The sequence below is a fragment of the Vigna unguiculata genome, chromosome 6, assembly GCF_004118075.2.
Source record: "Vigna unguiculata cultivar IT97K-499-35 chromosome 6, ASM411807v1, whole genome shotgun sequence".
Lineage (NCBI taxonomy): Eukaryota > Viridiplantae > Streptophyta > Magnoliopsida > Fabales > Fabaceae > Vigna > Vigna unguiculata.
In genome coordinates, this window is record NC_040284.1 from 16377112 (window position 1) to 16393089 (window position 15978).

At 32.7% G+C, this 15978-nt stretch overlaps 2 protein-coding genes across 5 annotated transcripts; one reads left to right on the top strand and one right to left on the bottom strand.

Moving 5' to 3' along the window:
* The first annotated feature begins 1190 nt into the window (after positions 1–1190).
* On the top strand, positions 1191–1715 carry LOC114188463. The gene is made up of 2 exons (XM_028077036.1): positions 1191–1298; positions 1380–1715. The coding sequence occupies exons 1-2, from the start codon at positions 1191–1193 to the stop codon at positions 1713–1715; spliced, it is 444 nt and encodes a 147-aa protein (XP_027932837.1).
* Positions 1716–10072: 8357 nt separating this feature from the next.
* On the bottom strand, positions 10073–15774 carry LOC114187198 (agamous-like MADS-box protein AGL1). Of its 4 annotated transcripts, none has more exons than XM_028075375.1 (8): positions 15539–15774; positions 12126–12207; positions 11407–11459; positions 11162–11261; positions 11038–11079; positions 10671–10712; positions 10412–10581; positions 10073–10311 (listed from the first exon to the last, which is right to left on the bottom strand). In XM_028075375.1, exons 1-8 carry the CDS (start codon positions 15763–15765, stop codon positions 10308–10310), a joined length of 720 nt encoding a protein of 239 aa, XP_027931176.1. In that variant the 5' UTR covers positions 15766–15774; the 3' UTR covers positions 10073–10307. The 4 variants fall into 4 exon arrangements, with proteins under 4 accessions (XP_027931176.1, XP_027931177.1, XP_027931173.1 ...); XM_028075376.1 differs by having other exon boundaries at positions 10518–10581; positions 11407–11468; XM_028075372.1 differs by having other exon boundaries at positions 11407–11468.
* Between the last annotated feature and the right edge of the window lie 204 nt (positions 15775–15978).

A 15978-nucleotide genomic window follows, 5' to 3' on the forward strand; every position in this document is an offset into this window, starting at 1 on the left:
CTGTATGATTGTTTTTGCTAATGTCCAAAAAGAGGGAGAATGTATTGTTGGCAAGGGGAGTATGTTGTTGTTTGTTATGTGCTGTTGTTGTTGTTTGCTTTATGTGTTGCAGGCAGGCCTATTACAGTCCAAGTTTTGGACATCATCAAAAAGGGGGAGATTGTTGGTAGGGGAAGTTAATTCACCTATGAATGAAGCATGGTTTTGATGATGTCTGTTGGATTAGAGTAGAACATAGACTTGGTCTAGTTAGGTCATGTATTAGGCTAGTAGTTTATCTTTATCAGTTGTATGTTAGGCCTGCTTTGAGCTGCTTTGGACCATTACACTCTTGCTGGTGCAAACATGAATGGCTAGCTGTTTAACTAATGGATTAGCGGTGAGTATGGCACTAAGGAAGTGAAAATATGCTCACGATAATCGATTAGGTAAACTGTTAATCAATTAAACAACAACAGTAAACTCTGTATAAAAGCTGGTTTTAAAATCTGTTTTGGGGTCTGGAGAAAATTGACAAATCACGCAGTTTTCCTTCTGAGAGAGAGCCTTTTGAGAGTCACAGAGATATTGAACATTCTAGAAGATTATTCAAGTGCAGATCCAAGAAGATTGAGAGTTGATTCTACCATGATGGGTCTTGCTTGAATCAAGGAGCATATTGTCAAATCTGCACAACATAGGTGTATTCGTTTCTTGGTTTTGCTTATTGTATTTCTGATTACAGTGCTTTAGTGTGTGAAGTGTAGGCCTAGGTGCAATTGCGTGGATGCATTGCCCCTAGGGGGAGTTCTTGATTGGTAAATCAAGTTCTTGGGTTTTAGGGTCTAGAATTATATAGGTGTGCTTGTAATTCTTGGATCCTATATGTGTTAGTGGAATCCTCCTAAGTGAGTTACTTAGGAGAAGACTGGATGTAGATTCATCTTGAATTGAACTAGTATAAATTGTTGTGTTTTGTCTCTTTCTCTTCTCTTATAATCTTTCTTGATTGAATTAAAATAGTCCATTAACCCAGAACTGTGAAATTGATTAATTGAGCTTTAAAACCTAAAGATTTATTCAAGATTCATCTTAAACCAGATAAAAGCCTATTAATCAACTCAGATCCCTTTGTGGTTAAGATAATTAGACAGATCTGTTTTTAACAGTTCGATTTTGGAGCAACACATTCTTTCATTTGTAACACAGATATGGGGAGATTGAGCCCGGAGAAATTTGACTTGGGGTGTGAGTTGCTTATTTCGACTCCTTCCTCGAATCAGGTGGCTACCAGTTCAGTCCGCGTTGGGTGTTCAATGGTAATGGCAGGTCGCAGATTCAAGGTGAACTTGGTGTGCTTGCCCTTGGAGGGACTTGATGTGATCTTAGGGATGAATTAGTTGTCTAACAATCACATCATAATTGATTATGGACGGCGCAGTTTGGTATTCCCAAAACATGAAGGGTTGGAGTTGATCTCAACTCGAGAGGTTGTGAAAGCGCTGCAAGAAGGAGCCACGTGTTTTATGGTGATGGCTAAACCAGAAAAGAAGGGTGCAACGGAGATGATTCAGAATATTCATGTTGTTAATGAGTACACATATGTGTTTCCGGATGAAGTACCAAGATTGCCACCGGGTCGGGATGTTGACTTCACCATTGACTTAATTCCTGGTGCGGGTCCTGTGTCCATGACTCCATATCGAATGGCACCTGCAGAATTGGCAGAACTCTAGAAGCAAATTGAAGATTTGCTAGAGAAGATGTTCATCCGACCCAGTGTGTCACCGTGGGGAGCCCTAGTGCTATTAGTGAAGAAGAAGGATGTGAGTTTAAGACTATGAGTTGATTATTGGCAGCTGAACAAGTTAACCATCAAGAATTAGTACCCACTGCCGAGGATTGACGATCTGCTTGATCAATTGAAGGGAGCAGAAGTCTTCTCTAAAATTGACCTACGATCTGGATACCATCAGATCTTAGTCAAGCCGAAGGACGTAGAGAAGACGACGTCCAGGTCGAGGTATGGGCATTACGAGTATGTGGTGATGCCATTTGGAGTAACAAATGCACCAACAATATTCATGGATTACATGAATCAAATCTTTCGGCCTTGGTTAGATAAGTTTTTCGTTGTCTTTATAGACGACATTCTTATATACTCAAAGACAAGAGAATAGCATGTTGATCACCTAAGGGTTGTATTGAAGATACTCAAAGATCACCAGTTGTATGGGAAGTTATCCAAGTGTGAATTTTGGCTGGAAGAGGTACAATTTCTTGAACATGTCATCTCAGCCAAGGGTATTGCAGTGGACCCGGCTAAGATTAAGATGGTGCTTAAGTGGGAAAGGCCTAAGATAGTGACAGAGGTGCGAAGTTTCTTGGGCTTAGCAGGTTATTACAGGAGATTCGTGGAGGGGTTCTCAAAGAAGGTGAATCCTTTGACACAGCTTACAAGAAAAGATCAACCATTCTCTTGGACTGAAAAGTGTGAGGAGTGTTTTGAGGAGATGAAGAGGTGTTTGACTACCGCTCCAGTGCTAGTAATTCTTGATACAGAGAAGATGTTTGAAGTGTATTGTGATGCATCATATCAAGGTCTGGGGTGTGTATTGATGCAAGAAAGGAGGCCAGTAGCATATGCTTCTCGTCAGTTAAAGGTACATGAGAAAAATTACCCGACTCATGACTTGGAGCTAGCCGCCATTGTGTTTGCTCTTAAGTCTTGGAGGCACTACCTGTACGAGTCTCAATTTCAAGTTTTTAGTGATCACAAAAGCCTGAAATACTTATTCGACCAGAAGGAGTTAAATATGAGACAACGTAGGTGGATGGAGTACTTGAAGGACTACGACTTTGAATTGCTTTATCACCCAAGCAAGGCAAATGTCGTAGCCGATGCTTTAAGTCGTAAAAAGATGCATATGTCTTGCATGATGGAAAAGGAGTTGGAGCTAATTGAGAAACTCCGAGATATGAATCTGGGAATGCAGTTTTGGCAAGGAGTCATACAATGCAACTTGTTAAAAGTCACTAACGAGTTCTTAGATGAGATACGTGTGGCTCAAGGTCATGATATGGAGTTGCAACAATTTATAGGGATGGTTGGGTACAGATAAATGAAAGGACTACCAGATGGGAGCGGACGACATTTTACACTTTAAAGGTAGGGTGTGTGTACTTGTGGGACCCTTATTTAGGAGGCAGATTCTTAAGGAGGGTCATCAGAGTCGTCTTAGCATACACCCCGGTATGACTAAGATGTACAAGGATTTGAAGGAGTCCTTCTGGTGGAATGGGATGAAATTCGATGTAGCAGACTTTGTTGCTCAATGTTTGGTATGTCAAAAGGCCAAAATTGAACACCAAAGTCCGGGAGGTACACTGCAACCACTGGACGTACCTCAGTGGAAGTGGGATAGTATCTCTATGGATTTTGTGACACATCTTCCGAGGTCGACAAAGGGCCATGATTCAGTTTGGGTGATAGTAGACAGATTGACAAAGTGTGCACATTTCTTGCCGATGAATCAGAACTGATCAATGGACAAGCTAGCAAAATTGTATGTGAGAGAAGTAGTGAGATTACATGGAGTACCCGAGAGCATAGTGTCAGACCGGGACCCTAGATTCACATCACGATTCTGGCAATCTTTGCAAGCTGCATTGGGTACACAGTTGCGAATGAGCTCGGCTTATCATCCTTAGACGGATGGTTAGTCTGAGCGGACTATTCAATCACTGGAAGATCTATTAAGGTCTTGTGTGCTAGACCACTTGGGAAACTGGAATGATGTATTACCGCTAGTGAAGTTCACATACAATAATAGGTACCACTCTACTATTGACATGGCGCCCTATGAGGCATTGTATGGAAGGAGGTGTAGAACTCCATTGTGTTGGTATCAGGATGGTGAAGCATTTGTACTTGGGTCAGAGTTTCTGCAACAGACGACTAGTAAAGTCAAGTTGATCCAGGAACATATGCGAGCAACTCAAAGTAGGCAGAAGTCTTATACCGATAAGAGAAGACGACCATTGGAGTTTGAGGAAGAAGATCATGTATTCCTCCGGGTTACTCCAACCACAAGTATCGGAAGGGTTCTTAAATCAAGGAAATTGACTCCGAGATTTATAAGGCCCTAACAGATCACACGGAAAATAGGAACATCGGCGTATGAGATTGCTCTACCACCTCACTTAGCCAACTTGCATAATGTATTCCATGTCTCGCAACTGAGGAAATACATTGTGAGTCCAGACCATGTGTTAGAGTCAGATGAGGTGCAAGTGCGAGAGGATCTGACCATGCCAGTCGGACCGGTTCGTATACTGGATACTCAGGTCAAGAAACTTAGGGGCAAGGAGTTAAAGACGGTGAAGGTACTCTAGGATGAGACGACACATGAGATGACGTGGGAGATGTAGGACGTCATGAGGAGGTCTTACCCTCACCTGTTTTCTGGTAAGTCTCATTTTCGAGGACGAAAATTTTTTTGAGGTGGGAAGAATGTAAGACCCGTGAAAAATTAATTAATTAATAAACACGGAGGAAGGGAACTTTTATGACATTAAATGGTAATTGGTATGACGTGAAAAAGTACTAGCTTAAGTGGTTGAGAGTACTTGGTTGTGTGAGAGGACTTGGATTCGAGTCCTATGTATACCTTTTGTGTGTTATTTGATTTAATTATATTTTGATAATATAATTGTGACTGGTGAGTGATATTATAATCATAGGATTATTATAGTTATCACTAAATTTGAATCAGCATAGTGGTTGTACTTTGGCTTTATGAGTGGAGGGTCACGGGTTCAAACCTTTAATAGACAAAAGTTAACCTTTATTTTTGCTAAATTTAGCTTGGAGTGAATGTGAAAAGGTAAAGGGAATCCTAGCAAAAGGAACAACCATGTTTCAGCTCTTTAACCCAACATTAAGGCGGGTTTCTACAGTGGTTTGTTTTTCTTTGAGAGAAGAACGAAAATTGGATTGGGAGTGGTGAGTTTTGGGTGCACAAGAGGTGAATTGGGAGGAGGCTTAAGGAAAAGCATTATTTTCTTCTCACTTTTTAATCAAGAATTCCATGTTAGGGGTGCTCAATTTATGTGTATTCCAATATTGCTTGTGTTTTTGCGTTTTGCCCTCAATTGGATTCCATGTGGTATGATTTTGGCATTTTATGCACTGTAATTGAGAATTGGTGGATTGAATGTTGGGTACAAAGCCCTTTTTGGTGTTCTATAAGAATTGGATGAAGGTTTTGGGTACTATTATTGTTATTTGTGGCCAAATCATGCGTTTTGGGGGATTCGAACATGTTACAGTGTGTTTTTTATGGATTGATTGATGAAACATATTGAATGAGGATGATTGCATTGTAAATTTGGCATTGTTTTGGTATTTTTGGTGCATGAACAGTGGCGAAACTCTACAAGTTTTGCCCAAGCGAGTCCCTCTCGCTTAGACGAGAGTTGCATAAATTCATTCGGGGTTATGGCTCGAGCTTCTCGTTCAGGCGATGAAGTTTGGGTTTGAGCGACACGTTCACTCACTCAGGCGAGTGAGGCTCGCCTAAGCGAGGTCGCGATGAAACCTCACAAGTTGGGTTTGATAGATTTTGTATTAAAGTAATTGCGAATATTTGAGTTATGCTGTAATTAAAGTTTTTAAATTTTCCCGCATTTTGGGAAATTATGATTATAAATGAGGTTTATTAATATCATTGTGTTTTGTTTTAATTTTAATTATTCGTCTATATTTATTTAAAAGTAATATTCCTTAGGGACGTTACACTATATGTTGTACAAATTTTTACATAATGTTATTCTCTGGTTGTCATTAGACAATGGTTGTGGTTTTTCTCCGGTTTTGGGGTTTCCACGTTTTATCTTGTGTTCCTTGTTTTTATCTTACTTTTATGTTATTAGGGTAATTCTCAGGAGTAAAGATGGGTAATGTTATTAATTGATGATGCATTTTTTCCAACAAATGTTATTAGAGCTATGGTTCAGAAAGATTTTTTCTTAGTATGCTCTGTGGTTGCAGCTTAGTCTAATTTTTCACATCAGAAAAATATTAATTCCTTATTGTTGGAGAATCCTTTTTGTTTGTTGAAGTTGCAATGAGAAATTTGATGGAAGGATCATTGTCAACATCGTATTGGCGCGTTGAATTTGCAGCTAGGTTTGTGGAGATGTAAGGACTGTGAGTCGCGCTAGATATGTAGAGAAGGTTGTTCTTGGTGCTCGCATGGCTTAGTGAGTGATACATGATGGAGATTTGATTTATGTGAGTCGCAGTTTGCTGTATTTGGTAGAGGAACTATGTAGTTTACAAATTTGTTCTAGTTGTTTGTGCGGTGAAGCTCATGGATCTAGGCTTGCATGGTGTTCACTTGGAGGTCCAATGATTGTTATGTTTGGATCAACAACATGTGATCTTCTTAAGGAAAGTGGAGCTCAAAGGTCTTCAGAGAGATGAAGACGCAATTTGGTTTCTACGGTGACTACGTAAAGGTCCGATGGTGGGTTGTGTGGTGAAGGCTGGCTTTGTTTGCATATATGCTTGAGAAATAATGAGATGATGTGACAACTCCTGGTTGGTCAAATTTAAAATTGGAGGACTGTGACACGTGACAACTTCTGGTTGGATAGACTATGAGTTCTAGAATTATATTTTCTAGCAGTAATTTTATATACCAAAATTGGCTAATATTGATGCAAGGCATGTTGTGATTATACACAGGCATTGGTTAGCATTAATGTATGATGTATGTTTTTTTTATCCGCGGACATTGGCTAATATTGATGCAGAGTGTGTGGTGATTATACACAGACATTAATTAACATTGATGCAAAGTGCATGAAAATTCTTTGGATGGTTCAATTCCAAGTGGATATACTCTCTATGGTGGAGTATGATTGTAGGTATAGGCAATCAAGATGTGTTTATTTTAATTAGGGTGGAGAATGTTGGGCAGATAAAAATAATACATCTTAAAAAGTCTCAAATTGCCTAGGATAGGCTAAAGAGTGGGTGTTGGTGACTATATAATGGACTCTAAGTCCATGGTGTTTCTTGCCTAGTTAAAAACACTTTAAGCTTGTATTTGACTTTTCTTATACCCTTGTAGTAGAGTGTTGCGAGGTTTGGTTAAATTCTTGTTTTGAAGAGTGTGAGTGTACTTGGGGTCAAAGGGCATGGGAGTTATATGTTGTACAAATTTTCATATAGTGTTATATTCTCTAGTTGTCATTAGACAACGGTTGTGCTTTTTCTTTGATTTTTGGGTTTTCACGTTATATTCTTGTATTCCTTGTTTTTACCTTATTTTTTTGTTAGTAGAACAATTCTCGATGACAAAGACTATTATGTTATTAATTAATTATGCATTTTTCTCAACAAAATGTTGTAAGGATTCACTAATGGAATAGAAGTATATGAAATATGAGCATCTCGGATAACATCAAAATATTAACTAAAAAGAGAAAGGAAGAAATTTAAAAGGGACATGTTAGGGATTATTTTATATTCAAATTATAAAACAATATAATTTAAAAACAAAAAGTGAACTTTTATTCAAATAATCTTAATTAAATGTAAAATTTATTGAAATTTTTATATTAAGATCATCCTCATCAATTCCGAACTTCACATTCTTAAATGATATTGTTTTTATTCTTGAGTTATTAAAATATGAAAAAGTACAGCCTAAACGTTTTAATTACTTGTATGTGTACCCTTATTTATAGTGAAAATTTATTTCAATAACCCTTCTTTATTATTATTATTATTATTATTATTATTATTATTATTATTATTATACAAAGATAAATATTATATAATTAAATAGTGTTTTCTACATTATTTGAAATGTATACTGTATACTCCACAATTTTAATTACTTTTTATATCCTTTAATAAAATCTGAATCTATAAATTACTCATATATTCATTTTTCAAATATACTTTTTAATAATTAAATATTAACTAAAATGACCTTTTAAAGACACGTAAAATACATAAAATAAATAAATAAATACTCGTTGATAATTCTAGTTGAAGGAAACTCAACTATAAACAAAAAGAAATCGTGTTGTGAATTTGGGTCTCTTTATCGTAATACTTATGTTTAATTGGATTAATCACTAACTACCTCTTTATATGGTTGATGTTTATATATATATATATATATATATATATATATATATATATATATATATATATATATATATAATTAAAACTGAGTTTTTCTCTAACTGGATTAACACCACTTTCTAGGTTTTGACTTTTGTTATTTGGGAATAATACTTGACTCTAATATGTCTGAAATTTCTAAGCCTATATATTATTTTCTAAACATTAATTTTTTTTTTGCCTGAGTAACTTGTTAGAGAATGCTAATTTCTCTACTCGAAAACTACGACTATAGCGAAATTTAAATTGTTTTTATGTTAATTTTTTAATTTTTACATAACGCGTTTAGAAAAGATATTTTTAATTTATTAAATTTTGTTTTTATTTAGATATATCATATAGTACTTCTTTTAGTACCAAATACATAATTATTACATATAATACTAATGACGCAAATAGAAAAAAAAAAATCTTTGGAGATTTGCATAAAATAACTATTACAAACTTCAACTAAATAAACTTAAGTGGCATCAATTAAAAAATAACCTCACCAAAAATTCTAACAATAACTTCGATATACATTGATTAATAATTAATTTCAATAATGTCATAAAAATAACTTTCATTAACATCGACCAAAAAATTATAACTTATTTAAAAAAAAAATCTCATTTGACTATAATAAGAAAAATACTTGTTATCATGAACCAAGAAAACAGTCATGTAATTGATGGTAAAAAAATACGTAGATTAAAAAACACTAATAAATGACATCAAATGATAGAAGACATCACTAAAAACAATCATTAAATAGACAAAATAATTAATGATTATATTTATATTAACTAAGTTATTTACAAACTTAATACTATTGATATCTAAAATATTATCTATTATGAATAAAATATTGTAATTAACTTGTGCATTAAAGTTTAAATTGACCTTTAATATTAGTTATAAAGTTTTAATTACTTAATATTATTAATTTTAAATTAGTCTTTATTTTTAAATTAAAAACTACTTTAAACCCTAATAATTTTTAGTTTATAAAATGATATCTAACTTAATCAATATATAAAGACTAATTATTTTTCTCCACAAAATTTAACTGTTGTTTAATATTTTTTTCTTAGTGTATTATTTAAAAAAAAATCATCGTTGATGTCGATAAAAATAATGTTTAACCTTAGTCAAACAATCATTATTGACAAGTAAATCCTTTAACTACCAAATTAAATAATAACATTGGCAAAGACAATAAAAAAATAGTTGTAATCGAGTTTAATTCAAAGATATTTTTTTCTACATTAATAAAAGAAAAAATGGAGACTAAGCTAAAGACAAAATATAGAAAGAAGAAACCTAGATTTATAAAAAGAAGAAAACGTAAAATATTTCAAATTCATATCTTTTAAGTGAAATTTGAATTGTTTTTTTCAAGTAATAAAATCATTATCACAAATTCATAAAATCTCATTTTTTTATTTTTTTAATTTAAATAACACATATTACTGTTAGTATTTAAATTTTTTTATACAAATAAGTTATTTCTAAAAATATTTTTCTCTAGAACAACATTAGAATGATGAAAAATATAAAAGAGTGAAATGCTAGATTTACAAAAAGTATGAAATGATGAGAACAGAAAAAGAAAATCAATAATGTCAAAATATGTATCCAAATTACCGAAACAAAATTTGGAGTGAATTATTTTAAGCCATTGTAATATATCGAAATATACAAATAACCAACTTAGATTATATCAGAAACATATATGCACGTGTTTCTATCACACACAATTCTTATTAATTAAAAGATACATAATTAAACATTATATATATATATATATATATATATATATATATATATATATATATATATATATATATATATATATATATATATATATATATATATATATATATATATATATATATATAAAGTATGAAATAAGGGTCGAAAATGGTGGTTCATTTTGAGTTGAGAGTTTGATAACCTTTAGAAGTATATTCTAAAGGCACTATATATAATATGGTTGTGGAAACACAGGCATGTGCATGGCATTATTGGATCTCCACTATATAAACACTACAAGTAACTATTACACTAGTTAGCAAGATTATCATAATTAACCCATAAACACTGTGCCACAACTTCCACTGTAGCTTTAATTTCAACCATGTCTTCACCTGCATTCAAATATATATAATTAATGTAAAAAATGTGAAAAGAAGGGTTATGATGAATAATTACACAAGTATTAGAGTATAGAAGGTGATGAATGTTTACACAAGTTGGAGAGCAGTTTGGTCTTGACGTGAATATTGTTGATCAGAAGGTATGAGATTTACAGGGAAAAAGTTCCTGTCATAAGATTGTGAAGGAAGGGACTCACACAGTGTTCCTTGCATCATATTTGTTTGCTGTTGCTGTTGTTGAGCTCTCTCATGTTCAGCTATCTGCATCAATATTCAACAACATCTTTATGTTTTTCTGCTTAGATTCTTGGAGTGAGTGTGTGTGTGTGTTAATAGAATAACGAGAGAACCTTAGCTCGCAGATAATTGTTATGGTTTTGCAGCTCAATTTCCTGCATGATATCACCAAATTTACGCCTCAGAATTTGGTTACTCATGATGACAAACCATGATATCGATAAGATGAAATCAGATAGCATTGCAACAAGAATGAAACCGATTAATTAACAAAGAAAAGAAAAAGGCTGAGAAGTTTGATATACAATGTACAAAATCATTGTAGAAGAGAAGAAAAGATAAACCCTAATCAGATTATACTTACCTCATCTTCTTCCTTAATCTGTTCATAAAAGTTGCTATATATGATAGCTATGGTACATAAAAAGAAATAAATAAGTTAAACATAAATTAACAACGCCAAAGAAAAGTTATGAGTACCCGCTTTTGCATGAACTCAACATCAGCAAACAATGTTTCATGCTGCAGAATTTTAAGTGCATCAGTCTACAGGAATAAATATATGAAGATATACAAAAGGGATATATATATATAAATTATATACCTTTCTAGACCTAACCCTACTTAATCCTTTCTCCAATCTACCCTCGAGGTTCTTCAGTTCCTTGAGACTCAGAGAACCAAGAGCTTCCCCAAGGATGTGCCTACAAAGAAAAATTGATGATGAGTTATTCAATGGAGAGAATGTGTTAAATATATATATATATATATATATATATATATATATATATATATATATATATATATATATATATATATATATATATAGCAAAAATTTAAGAAACTTACCTGTTTAGGTTCTGAATATCTCGAATTTGTCTTCTCAATTTGGATGATTCTTGCTGGTAAAACTGATATTCAGTGTTAATGAAGAAGAAGATTATATATAAAGTAGTAAATTATCAACAATAATGTGTTTTGGAATGAAGAACTTGGATGCATGCTATGCTATGATGAAATATGAATTAATAATTTAAAAAGATATTCTTCATAACTCAATAATAAAAGGATAATAACATTTTCCTATTATCCTTATCTATATTTATTAGATATGATACTTAAGTTTAAGCATCAAAGTATTTTGTTTTTTTAATGAAAAGAATAAATAATGACATCAGTACTTTTTTTAAGAAAACGTAATGACATTAAAAAAAAAAAATTAATTAGCTGGAACTTATTCATATTAAAGTCCACAAAACATTGTTTTGCCTATTCATTGCGAGCTAGATATGTTATATTTTTTAGTATACTAGATATATTACTCAGAAAACATGTACACACATTAGTGATTTTTTTACTATTATTATAAAAGACTAAATACAGATAAGGGATTTGACTTTAAAATCATTTTGGTTTAAAAAGTCTGTAATTATGAAATTATAATGCATTTATTATCTGCTAAATAACCAAAACAAAAACATTGTTTTTATACAATAGTTTACTTATATATATATATATATATATATATATATATATATATATATATATATATTTCCTTATAAATTTACCTGCGTATTAACTTCAGATACAGATTCTGCGTTTGTGGAAGCAGCACTTGCCTTTTTGTACCTTTCGATAGTTGCCCTAACACTGCAAAGTAAAAACAATTGAAGCAAATGTAAAAGCTTGTGGATCAGTGCCACAAATCTATGAACAACATTGAAAATTGAAAAAAGTGCAAACACTATGTTTACTGTCATAAACACATGACTTCGTTTATATATTTTCCCTAATTTACTGACACATATACCATTTACAACAGCAAATTTAAGCATCAAGATCATCTGAACAACTGAATTAAATCCACGTATACGAGTCTTACAGATATGATTAAGCTTTCAACTTGAAAATGATAATTTATTGGAGAAACAAGAATTTGTAAATTGAATTTATCATGGAATATGATATTTTATACATATATGTGATTCAAAGTCTAAACAAGATTCGTTTGTCTTATATATAAAGGTTGTTTTCTGTCAGTATAAAAGTCAAAGAAATTGAACAAGAGACATACAAGTCACGATGCAGTTCTTCCACCAAAAGTTTCATTTGTATATCCTCCATAAAACTCATAATCTATATAAATGACTTTTCTATATTAAAGGGTGTTTCATTTTATGAATAAATATATAAAAATATTAAATATTGTAATGTAAATGCATAAATAAGATTAAATGATGATCAAGAATAAACATTTTTGTTATTCTGCAAATGATCATCTTGTAATAAAAGTAATACTCTCTTTAACCAAGTATCATATTTTAAGTTTTCTCACACATAAAAAATCATAATAAATAGACAACATAACAAATTTACAAAATTAACTTTATCAATATTTATTTATTTTTCAGCTCGTGTTGTCTCTCTTAATCTTGTTTGGAGTACAAATAAAGTATATTATAATTCTTTTTTTCCTCTGCAACATGATCATTTGAATGTCCAAAACTTACTGCTATATCTCAATATTGAGACCAATTTTTTTTTTCATTTACGTTTACTTATTTAACTTTTTTATTTTTTTTCTAAAACTTTACTTTATAATTAATGACCATATTATTTTAAAAAAAAAAATTCAAGTGGTGGTTGAAGTGTCAAAATTAATATAATTTCTCCTGAAATAAATTTAACACTTCAAAACACCAGAAAATCCCATAAAAACCTTTGAAGATTGCTCCTGTATAGTTCTTGTGTGTGTCAGTGAACTTTGAAACCGAAGAAATGAAAGTCATGAAGTCTCAGAACTTCTCATTGGATCGTACTCTCTTTGCTTCTTTTCCCTCTTCACACACTCTTCTTTCTCACAGATTTTTCTAAGGACACAAACCAGCTGAAGCTGAATCTCAGTGTTTGAAATATTCCTCTCTCCATTTTTGAAAACTTGTGAAAGTTGAAACTTGGAATGGTAATAGTTAATGAGATGAGTAGGAAGAAGCCAATAAGCTATGATCATGTGGCCATAATGTAAATGTAAGTTTCCCTTTTCATTGAAATTTCCAAAACACATAATTGAGAGTAGGTAGAAGATTGACGTCGAGTGAAGAAGCTTTATTTCCTCAACGATGAAAGAAATGAAAAAAGATGAAAGAGAGAGGGGTGCTTTGCTTTTAGCCATTCTTAGAATCTGATATCATGCTGTTACTTTTAGCAACGCAGGGTAAAAAACAAACCCTCCACAAAGAATAACATCAAAACACCATAATATCTAACTTCTTTAGGATGCTAATTTCTTTCAAAATTCTACCAAATCGGAAACAAAATGAATTCACAATTATATATATAAAAAGATGAACCAAACACCCTGCAGAAGAATAAATGCCACTGTGCCCTCTTGTCCTTACTCAAGAACTAAGAAATATATAATAAGAACTTCACGTGACCAGTGAATCGTATTTTGTTAATTAATGAATTTTAATTTATATTCTATGTATGTTCAAGAAATGTAAATATCCACCCTAGAGAGGAGTTTTCTAGCTTAAGTTAATTGTGTGTGTGTTTTGGAAATGGGATTTTGTGAGAAAAAAAAAGATGAATAAAGTAAGCACATTCTTTTATTTTTAAATTATACAATATATCGTATAACAATCATAAAAATTAACAGAACATTGTGATGTTAAATTTATGTTGACTTTCATTTTATTTTTTTATTTTATAGTTATTAAATAAATCTCCTTTTTCTTTCTTCCCAAAACCTTATTTCCAGTTATACTCTTACAGAAAAAAGTAGCCTCCTAATTCCATGAATATTTCAAAATCCCCTCTGCAAAAAATTTCCTGTGGAAGGTATAGATAGTTTTTGACATTGATAACACCACACAAGCAGGGAAACCCTAACTGCACCATGCTTCCTTGACCCTATGGTAAAGGACAAAATGGGAAATGAATTTATGATGAGAAAAAAATCTGTTTCAACTGTAAGTGCAATCTGAAATCTTTGACCACAGAAACCCTAATATTTGGGTTTTGGAAGGTTCACACTCATAACTACTTTGTACGGTGAGAAATTCAATAAAAGAGTTTTAAACATTATTCTTTTACTGTTTAATGAGGTTATCAAATTGGAAGATACATACATATCCTTGATTTGACTGCCCTAAAGACTTAGACATGAATGGATTTAGGTGTGTGACTAATGAAAAATCGAAACCCTAGATAACTTGAAATTTTGATCTGCTGACAAGTTAATTAGGAGTGTGAAGAAAAAGTGATGATGATGATGATGAAGTGAAGAGAAGAGAAGAGAAGATGTTCAATAATGAGTGCTTGCAGCTTTATGTGGCAGACTTTTGTAGGTTTTATGGTTGACATGTTTAGGGAAAGAGAGAGAGAAAGGAAAAGGATTGGAAAAAGATGAAGAGCATGGGAGAATATACACAAAGAAGCTAAGATCTCTGACTTGCAAATCTTTGTAACCCTATTCAAAGCTGTTCCTCTTCTTCATCTATTTAGTGCTATACTCCTAGTATCTATCACCTTAACTCCTATTTCTATCTCTCACCACAGATCTGCAACCCTTTCAAACAAACAGTTGGGGGACAAGAATAAAAGAGCAATAGGTTTGTGAGATAAACAATGAACAATGCACATACACCACAAAGCTCATTAAGGAAAGTAACATTAACATTAAAAAACACAAACAAACAAAAGGGACAAAAATAAAAGTGTTGGGGGAGAAAGGAAATTGACCCTTTGAACTGAAAAATCCAACCTGCTCCTATCTTAGAACCTCACAACAGATTTAAAAAGGAGAAACTGGAACTAATATATCAGTTTCATTTGTTCAAACAGGTTGCAGCCATTCAGAGACAAAATCACCAAGCATTTGGAATCAATCAACAAATCCACAGAGCACTTAATCAAGAACTTCAAGATTTGGGAGAAATTTAAGAAAGGTTTGTGCGTGGTATGTATATATATATATAACCTGTTGTTGGCATACTCATACAAACGGCCACGGCTTGAGAAGACAACAAGGGCAACTTCAGCATCACAAAGAACTGACAATTCATAAGCTTTCTTCAGCAAACCGTTGCGGCGTTTGCAGAAGGTGACTTGCCTATTTGTGGTGTTCTCGATCCGTTTGATTTCAATCTTCCCTCTTCCCATCTTCTTTTGAGAAGACCCTTCTTGAGCTTGATTTGGAAGCTCCATGGTTTGAAGCTAAAAGTGATTAACCATATATACCAAAACCAGATAATTAGTCAGCACCCATGTTCAATCATTGAAAAACAAAATATACACGCAAATCAAATCATCAAATAGGTGGAAGACAAAGGGAAAGAAAACAAAAACGAAAGAAAGATATGTGATGATAATTGTATGTATGTGCACAAGGGTTTGGTGTGATCTGGATTTTGGCATGCT

What these genes read in the sequence shown, in the direction of transcription:
- LOC114188463 (XM_028077036.1), top strand. Translation starts at nt 1,191, where the DNA reads ATGGGGAGATTGAGCCCGGAGAAATTTGACTTGGGGTGTGAGTTGCTT. An exon ending in TCCGCGTTGGGTGTTCAATG is followed by an intron (nt 1,299 to 1,379) that starts GTAATGGCAGGT and finishes GGGATGAATTAG; the next exon opens with TTGTCTAACAATCACATCAT.
- LOC114187198 (XM_028075372.1), bottom strand. Translation starts at nt 15,765, where the DNA reads ATGGAGCTTCCAAATCAAGCTCAAGAAGGGTCTTCTCAAAAGAAGATG. An exon ending in TATGAGTATGCCAACAACAG is followed by an intron (nt 12,208 to 15,538) that starts GTTATATATATA and finishes TTTACTTTGCAG; the next exon opens with TGTTAGGGCAACTATCGAAA. An exon ending in GTAGGGTTAGGTCTAGAAAG is followed by an intron (nt 11,080 to 11,161) that starts GTATATAATTTA and finishes AAAATTCTGCAG; the next exon opens with CATGAAACATTGTTTGCTGA.